The sequence below is a fragment of the Siphateles boraxobius genome, unplaced genomic scaffold (genome assembly GCF_051911475.1).
Source record: "Siphateles boraxobius isolate OS27281-9 unplaced genomic scaffold, OSU_SipBor_1 100, whole genome shotgun sequence".
In the NCBI taxonomy this organism is placed as follows: Eukaryota; Metazoa; Chordata; class Actinopteri; order Cypriniformes; family Leuciscidae; genus Siphateles; species Siphateles boraxobius.
The window spans coordinates 573,692-583,639 of NW_027508701.1; the positions used below are offsets into that span (position 1 = coordinate 573,692).

A 9,948-nucleotide genomic window follows, 5' to 3' on the forward strand; every position below is an offset into this window, starting at 1 on the left:
ACCAATATCTGAGAATATTTTGTACAACTGCTGAAAAGACTCGTACGTTTATCAGAGCCGCTAGGACAACTGGAAGGTCCGACGTACGGAAATAATCCGACATATTGGGTTTTTTTTCCTGTATTTCCTGTTTTCCTGTTTTTTCCTGTTTTCTTGCCTGTGACGTAAACACGTACGCGACGAGAGCCACAGTGAGCAGATTTGTGTTTTTACTGTTTAGATGGGAACGCGACGGTGGATCGTTTTTTTCGTTTTTAAGATTTCCACTCTGGAGGGTGGTTTCACTTTTTTGCGTTTTTAAGCCTCCAAAACGCCGTCGCCGTGTAAACGAAAGGCACATCCGATAAAATATTTTTATGTTTTCACCCAGAATCGTTCTCGTGTAAACAGGGCCAAAGTAGCTTGCCCAACACTGCAGCAGAGACATGAGGGAAAGGAGCACATGAGGATCAGGTGAGCACAATTAGTGAAACAAGGACCAGACGTGGACTAAACAAGGGGGCGTGGTAATGGGAAACAAGGAGGTGGTACAAGAGGAGCAAATGGCCAACACAAACCAAAGACAAAGCCATGTGCTCAGGGGTCTATTCCAGAAAGCAGGTTATGTGACATACCCGGGTATGTTTAAGAGTAAGTAAGCGGATAACCTCAACTTTCGGTTCCAAAAACGGAGGTAACTTTCAGGGTATGTTAGTAGTCATAGCAACTCACTCTCTGAACTTAACCTGCTACGGAGCAGGTTATGTTCCAGAGTTAGTTTGTTTCAGAGAGGTGACAGAACATGGTGTGCCCTGACCATTTTAGTTAAATAGCACTACTTAATCTAACCCTACTTTATACAGTCACAATAATTTTAAATGTTTCTAATCTAAATTTCAGGGTTCCCAAATGTGATTGGGGGCATTGATGGAATCCACATTCCCATTAAAGCTCCTTCAGTCAATGAAGTAGACTATGTTAATAGGAAGTCAATCCATAGCATCAATGTGCAGGTGACAATAGATTTTTTGGGTGCTAAATGTTTGGGTGTTTAAACCATTAAATCACCCTCATTACTGGTCCCCACTAACTAGGTAATATTTGGCCAAGAGGAACCCAGTGGACCCGGTAGACCAAAGAGATGGCAGGGTGGTATGAGACATGATTTGCCAAAATCACTTTAATTAAAACCAGTTAACAGTCAAGTGTTGTTCATTGTTTCTTTATTTCCTGTAACAAAAGACATTTGTATTTATTGCTTTAGATTTCAATCAACAACAAATAACAGATTAATGTTCACATATGTTTCCCACCTTAAGCCTGTGCTCCAGCAATTCAATTTCAAGTCTGGCCTTTTCTAGGTTAAGCCTTTTCTCCGCCATTTGAAGCTGTATAAGGTCCATCTCCATGTCACTTTTTCTGATTTGATTTTGAAGGTGGACCTTATACAGTTTTATGGCAGGCAACTAGAAATACTGAAAAAGTCTTTAATACAAACACAGACCAAATATTTAAATGAGGAAGGAGAACTGCAGAACATTTCTTACACTGCTAAGATTCTGTGTGGAGGTAGATGGACCCTCATCTGTATTAAAATCTCCTGCCATATTCTGTAAAATGACAATTTATTTATTCTCTTATGTAAAAAAGGAGGAATGCATTCTATGCATCATACCTCTATGGGCCTCCCCACATTTTCTGTCTCTTTCACAGCAGAAGTGGTCTCTTCATCATCATCCTACAGTGAAAATAAGGAAGGATGCTTGGTCTAGCAAACAGAAACCTAAAGACAATAATCACTTTCAACTGTGACAGAGTGTGGTGTTGCAGGAGGATCCAACAATACAATGTGGCCATCAGCAACTGCAAGATAATTAAACCAATAAGACAATCATGCATATTCAATACTCAATGTATATTCTTAAACAAATACAACTAATAAAGAAGGACATTAGGAACATCTAAGTACTAGTAATAAGATTACAGTATACCGCATATGCAGTCAAAGCAGCATGCATACTGCACAAAGGAATCAATGACTGTAAAATGAATTCAAAATGGTGACAGTGTTGATGATTTTCTTTATTAAAACACTGACAAAAACAGTAGGTAAACATAAGTATTATCAATAAACATAAGTATTAATATGGTAAACCTGATTTTACTAAGCTACTTGTCTTGGTAGCTGAGTCTGACGAACTGCCCCCTGGAATCCCATCGGCCACAGGTCGCCCTTTATTAAGGGACAGTGCCAGCTCCTCAGCTGGGGTGAGGGATGGTGGAGTGGACCCCCACCTGTTTTACTGGCCTCAGCCTTCTTTCTATTGGCTACATAGAAAACTAAATTACATTTAATACTAAATTACATGGCGTCTGTAACAAGTTTAGTAAGTTTAGAAAATATTACCTTGCCGGAGAATGTTTTTGTGTTTCATTTTGACTTGGCTTACACTTCTTCTGGCTCCAGAAGGATTACACCTGATAAAACAATATACTAGCCAATTATGCAAATTACTACTGTAATATTAAGAAATGTATGGAGGCCAACAAGTAAATACTTGTCTACATTTACTACATGCCCCCAAAGAATTTTTGCGTCACAAATTACAAATGGGGTATTTTCCCATATTTTTGTGACTCACAAGGGGAAAATACCCCATTTATAATTTTCTAAACTCACGCATTTACTCTGTCCATTATTATTTGCCAAGCCAACTTTCTTTTGCTGATGCAGCAGTATTGCTTTTTTTTTTTTTTTTGTTATAATGGGCTTATAATCTTCATAAGCAAGCATTAAAACCTCCAACTCAGTTTCACCGAAGTATCGTATGTAGCTCGCCTTTTTTCTCCCTTGGTTTCCATGGTGACTCCTGAAATCGGCGATCCATTGAAAATGTCTTTATGTACTCGCCGTGCGCGTGCATTAACTCTGGGTTACCAATAGGAGGTTGATTAAACTAACTCAACATAGGTGTTTTGGAACCGACATACCCAGAGTAAGCAAGTTTGGGGTTAACCAACCAAGAGTTCAAGGTTTATCTGACGGTAAGTTAACCTTGCTTTCTGGAATACACCCCAGACACAAGACAAACCAAGACTGCGTTTACACTTGGCATTAACATGCGATCACCATGATCCGATCAAGCAGATCGGATCATTAGCCAATCAGGACATGGTGCGCTTACATTTGTTGACATTAAGTAGCCTCTGTATCTGGATAACCGATTGTATTTCTGTTTCCTGCATAAATTAGGTGTGTGGCACGACACCAGATTAAGAGTAAAGATTATAAAAATTAAACAATGTCCAAATTGCTTTCACTCACTCACTTTACTTTCAATCTCCAGTAATTAGATCAAATTAGTTTTTTTGAACGAAGGAATACTTCCAGAGTTGATCATACAAAAATAACTGGGTTGATCATGTTAAAGTCACATCGATCATCTGGGTTTAAGCTTATAGAGTGCAATGACTATATTGACAGAAATGGGAGATTGATAAACATGCTGAAACAATGAAAACAGTCAACATTTAAAAACATTAAAAAAAAAAAACGATTCCGTTTATTCCTCTGGCAAAGCAGCGTGCAGCTCTTCATTAAGATCATGACTGATTGTAGGCTAGACTACAGGCGATCGCCTCGTTCAGATAATGTTGCAAAATTAAAATGAAAAATGACACACATAGTATAGCCTATCATGTAAGGTTAAATAAACTGTTTTAAAGATTGACGTTTATTGTAAGGTTCAAATAAGTTTCATTTCTTGTCTAAACTGCGTCTGGCCATTATTTTCTGACAGCCACGCGGGGAGACTGGGCGGGGATTTGTATGACGTCCACCTGTGAATGCAGACACGATGGCTGGATTGCGTTTACATTACACTGAGATCCGATCACAATGCGTCCTTGACCACCTCCGAATCTGGACACGCTGATCGGATAACATTCTGATCAGAAGCGCGTTTACACTTGTCTTTTCAATGTGTATGTGGACAACATCCGGATACAGGTCGCATGTTCATGCCAAGTGTAAACGCAGCCAAAGAAACATTGAACAGAGACAAGACTGTCAGGGCAAAACCCTGACTGGTTAACCTTGCGACTGCTTGAAAAACCACATCCCACTCACTTTTCAGTTGGGTGCAAGACTTACGCAATAATGTGTTTATTCATTTGATTGTTCATGAGTCATGTGGAGGCATTCAATGGAAAATTCAAGTACGTTTTAATAAGAGATCAGAATATGAAAAGAGGAAAGCACATGTACCCACATATTCACACATTCAAACCATGTGTCAGAGTCACATTTACACTTACCACATGTGAGAAACCTCTGTGTCACTTATGCTTTGGCTTTGGGGCGGGTGACACTAAGGGCACACTTTTCATAAAGTGGATCCATTTCTGTTTCATGAATAAAAAATCTACCTTTTACGTAAATTTGTTTTTGTTCAATTGTGTTGCTTAAGGCCATTGAACAGTAAGTGTGCAGGACATTTGAAAGGTTCTTAAAGGTCTACTGAACTGAATGTGTGTGAGAGATCTGTGTTACGCTGTTTTCTGAACTCAACCACAATTCAGTGACATCAGTTAAAACAGGAAAAGTGCAAAAAGTCTGTTGTGCTTGCAAGTACAAAGGTGGTCTCGCTGAGCCCAATCACAAAACTTCACATAGATCCCCATATAATCTACGGAAATGACCTAGATTCAGTGTGAGATACATACACTATACTTATGCAACTAGAAATGCTGTTTGTTCACAATAAAAGTGGATATATGTTAAACAAAGCCATATAAACTCAAACATACCCAAACTAACTTAGAGACTAAACTAAAAACACACACACACAAAATATCTGTGTGGGGGACATTTGGTTCCCGTAACCTATATCAGGTACACACACACACACACACACACAAACACAAACACACACACACACACACACACACACACACACACACACACACACACACACACACACACACACACACACACACACACACACACACACACACAGAACCATTACATCTTGACAAAGAAGCTTTTTAAGGCTTCCATTTGTGCTACTTCATTGTATCGATGACTTTACAGTTATCCTGAATTGTTTAAAGTTGTAAAAACGAAGAATGAGTAGATGTGTGTTTTGACTGGTGTATTTTTCCTTCAGCTTTGGTTGTGTTGGTCTCAGAGTCTCGGGAAGGCCAGGCTGTTCTCTCACTGGGCTGGAAGAGCAGGAGCCCCTCGAGGGCTGGGCAGAGCTGGAAGAGGACGCATGCTTTTGGACGCTCTCTGAGAGTCAGTTTTCTGCATGTACTCAACATCAGGCTGATCTGTGCAGTCCGGCATCAGAGAGACCAGTCGAAACTCAGCTTCCTCTGTGGATCAGACAGAGACAGCAGAACGTCAAACGACTGCTTTGAGAACTTTCAGAATATTCAAATATTTGATATTAGTTTTCCACGCTTCATCTATACTTATTTGCGTGGTTGTGAAACACACCCCATTATTACCTCAATCAGACCTACCAATGGGTGTTTTCAGCTGTCACGAATAAAGTGGCTGTCAGTGTTGGGAAAGTTCACTTTCTACATGAACTAGTTCAAAGTCAGTTCACAAATTTTAAAATGAACTAGTTCAGTTCATAGGTCATACTTGAAAATTTTGAACTAGTTCATAGTTCTTTTTTTCCATATGTTGCTGCGAACTATTATTTTTCAAAATTATTGCCACAGCCCATATAGAACCACAGACAGCAATTATTTTATCAGAGGGCAAAGTTTGCACAGAAATGTAATTTAAGATTTTTCCCATCCTCACGACCTTGTCATAAAACTCATTTAAATGATCATACGACACCTCCTTGCTGCTTTTTGTGTTGATGACGATGCGGCGGTGCGACACTGGTGGCTGGTGTTGCTAGATTGGGTGTTTTATCTGCTACATATTAAGCTGTTTACAGTGTGTTTTAGCCGGGTTTTCATCTGGAAGGCTCTATAGAAATCTGGCACCCTTTTGAACGAAGTTAAACTGAGAGAGCTGCCGTTCACTGACACCAGAATGAACGAGTTCACAGTAACGTTCATCAGGCAGTAATACAGTACGTTCAGTTCACATTCGCCCAAAATATGAACGAGTTCATGAACTATCGTTCAATGAACGCGTTCAGGCACAACACTGCTGGCTGTAATCAAGCGCACGACGAAGGAGATCTTTAGGAGGCTTTAATCCAATACCCGAACAAGAAAACGTAAAACCACATATCACAGAGAACTGAAATAATGCTAGATAAGGGACTGACTGGAACAGAGGGCTTAGCGGCTATTTGCACGACACCGATTTCAACTAAAAACGTAAAACTTTTTTATGCGTTTTGGCCGTTCGTTTACACGACAGTGGCGTTTTGGGTGCTTGAAGACGCAAACTTTTGAAAACGGGTTTTAAAGTGTACGTTTTTGAAAATGGTGTCCGTGTAAAGAACAAAAACGCAAATCTCTGAAGATGATGACGTCATGCACATGTGTATTACGTTTTCAATATATAGTGTTTCATCGCCATCTACTGTCATCGCCATCTACTGGCCGGGCAGCAGAATACAGCGTTTTTAGTCGTTTTCGCGGGTCCGTGTGAACGGGGATCGTTTTGAAACTCAAAGGTAAAACTTCTCAGTTTCAAGCATATCGTTGTCGTGTAAACGTACCCTTAAATGAATGGGCAAACAAGATTATTGACAAGACACACCTGAACTCAAATCAATTAGCTTTTAACCATAGTGACAAACAGGGAGAGAATGGAGAACTGACCTGATTAACAGACAAGAGGATGAAGAAAGAAACTCAAACATGAGCTGAACAGAAAACAGATCAGAACTCAAACTGAACACATGACAGCTCTTACTTTTGGCCTTCCTCTTGTTTCGTTTGCAGCAGCGAAAGACACACACGAGGCTGATGATGAAGAGGACCAGCAGGAAACCCGCTCCTCCGGTCAGGATCACCAGCATCCACCAGAAATCTAAGCCAAACAGCAACTTCTTCTCAGACACATCTAATAAAGGATCAAATCAAAGCAAACATTTTCAACACCATCATTTATAATTTGGTATGAATTTAATATGTGAGAATGAGACCATAGAGTGATTTGCGAAACATAAAACTAGCATCTATTACAACATTCAATTATACAGTTTAGCATCATTATACAAAAAATATTTATTCTCAGAATTCTGTGATTAGAATTCCAATTAGAATGAAGAATTCCAAAGTACTGTAATATATGTTATGTAAATGTCATATTTGATCAAAATTTTTTTTTGCAAAAGAACATTTTAACAATAATGATATAATTCCATGTAATATGTGTTTATAATTTCACTTAAGAAACAATCAAGGTTGATAAAGTGAGCTTCATAACAGAAAACATGATCATGAGGAACGTTGTGACAAAAATAGACAATTACCCTCATTGTTATTTTCGTTGTTGCTGTTCTCTTCTTTTTTCCTTTTCTTGTCTTCTTTGGCATTTGTTGCATAGAGACCTTTAAAAGGGTTATAATATATAATTAACCCAATGTTGTCATACATGAGGATAAACATGTAAAGTGATTTATTCTGCTGGATAACCTGTGTCAGAGCACACTGGCTGAACATCTTTAGCTGCCGTTCTGCTGATCATGTTTTCGAGTGTGCATGAGAACATATCTCCAGGTTTGAGCTCGGACGAGCTGACGTGTAAGACGGCACGCGTCGTGTTGGACTTCTCTCCGTTTATCATCCAGGACACGAAAACCTCACTGGTGTTCAGTGGACTACAGCTCAGACTGACTCCTTTGTCTACACACTCGACCATGACTGTAGGTTCAGGCACTGGCTCTGAAACACATACAACACACACAAGGCTCAATGCTGACACACACTTGGTCTTGCTTTGAACGGGCAAAAAGAGAGGAGAGAAATAACATTAAAGCAGGTTTGAATAGCAGCAGACCACAAGCTAGTTCGTACCTTGTACACAGAGCTGGTGTGTGGTTTTCTTTATCAACTTTCCGTCTTTGTCGTGGACTTGGCCTTCGTACTTCCCAGATTGGTTTTTCTGTATGTTCTCCAGGATCAAGGATCCAGGATGAGAGACATTGAAATCAAGTGTCTTTACATTTGAGCCCTTTCTGTCATATACCCTCCTTTCATTATGTGTCCACCTCAGGTGACTTTCCTCTTGTAATTCTCCAATATCCAGAGGAATCTCAACTCTTTCACCCACTGCTTTGTAGATACATGAGGAGGATACATATTTACCTAAAAAATAAAGTGGTGCATAAAGTTTTGTGTTGTGTATCAAGCACACACGACCGTTCACTTTTACTGACTTGATTTGACACATTCACAAAAGACAATCTTAAATATCTAAAAACACTTTTACTCAAAGGAATAGGTCTAACACGGGGAACACGTGGATGGGTGAATTAATTATTCATATGAAACCAAGTGGAATGCTATGAAATATGATCGGAAGTAATAGAATATGTCTAAAATCTGAAAAAATGCAGATAAAAAATGGGTTTCTGTTTAACAACTTTAAGGACTGATAAATTAAACTAAAATTGAATCCAAAACCAAAAACCACACATTTAATTTCTTATTTGGTGAACAGATAATTCAGTAAGAAGAACATTTGTCTATAATCAGACAATTACAGAATATATACAGGTGAAAATCGAAAAATTAGAATATCGTGCAACAGTTATAATTTTGATGATTATGAAAACCCCAAATTCAAAATCTCAGAAAATTAGAATATTACATGAAATCATAAAAAAAAAGGATTTTAAATACAGAAATGTCGGCCTTCTGAAAAGTAGAATCATGCATTTGTATATAGTTATATATATACTAAATATATTAGTTTCACCTTTTAATTTGAATTACTGAAATACATTAACTTTTGAACTTTTTCAATATATATATACACACACACATATATATATATATATATATATATATATATATATATATATATATATATATATATATATATGTGATTGAACAACAACTTACCAGAGGAGAATATGAAGATTAAATTGAAGAGGAAAATTAATGTGAAGTTGATCATCATTTTCGCGCAGCTCTGTGTGTTAGTAGTTTTGTTGTACGATGTCAAGCTCTCAGTGGTTTAGTTTCCTGTAAGTGTGTCTCTGGGAGTGTGTGTGCGAGTCTCGCTGTAATTCAGTGATTACAGTATTCAGACATTATAATTATATCATACTTATTGTGTATGTTGAGAATAAAACTATAGAAAATTCATTGTTTATATATTGTAGTCTCTGCATTGTTAATATATTGATAGTCTATATACAAATAGTGACTTCTTCATTCATTGTCACTGTAATTTACAAATCATTACTTTTTAATCAGCTCATATGTAAAGAATGAGTTCAATGTTTTTTTATGCTTTGTATCATAATATATAAATATGTGTGTGTACCTGATATAGGTTACGGGAACCAAATCTCCCCACAGAGATATTTTTGACTTTGTGGGGACATTTTTTTTTGTCCCATGACTGGAAAACAGCTTATAAATCATATTAAGTGATGTTTTTTGACAATGTAAAAGTGCAGAAAGTTTTGTGTGATGGGTAGGTTATGGGAGAGAATACAGTTTGTACAGTATAAAAAACATTACGTCTATGCAGAGCCCCCATTAAACATGAAAACACAACATTTTGTGTGCGTGTGTGTGTGTGCGTGTGCGTGTGTGTGTGCGTGTGTGCGTGTGTGTGTGTGTGAGAGAGAGAGAGAGAGAGAGAGAGAGAGAGAGAGAGAGAGAGAGAGAGAGAGAGAGAGAGAGAGACCTTTGAACAACTTTAATCACAAAATTTTAAAACAATCTTCAATCAATTATTTAGCCAACAAGAAAAGAAAAGATTAACAAACACCCATAAAACTTTGTACAAGCATTATCATCATATAATAG

The 9,948-nt window shown here is 38.0% G+C and overlaps 1 protein-coding gene across 1 annotated transcript; it reads right to left on the reverse strand.

Annotated features, from left to right (window-relative positions):
- Positions 1-4,185: 4,185 nt before the first annotated feature.
- On the reverse strand, positions 4,186-9,195 carry LOC143747347 (T-lymphocyte surface antigen Ly-9). The gene is made up of 6 exons (XM_077240107.1): positions 9,031-9,195; positions 7,981-8,271; positions 7,600-7,848; positions 7,437-7,514; positions 6,875-7,024; positions 4,186-5,355 (listed from the first exon to the last, which is right to left on the reverse strand). Exons 1-6 carry the CDS (start codon positions 9,086-9,088, stop codon positions 5,195-5,197), a joined length of 987 nt encoding a protein of 328 aa, XP_077096222.1. The 5' UTR covers positions 9,089-9,195; the 3' UTR covers positions 4,186-5,194.
- Positions 9,196-9,948: the final 753 nt, after the last annotated feature.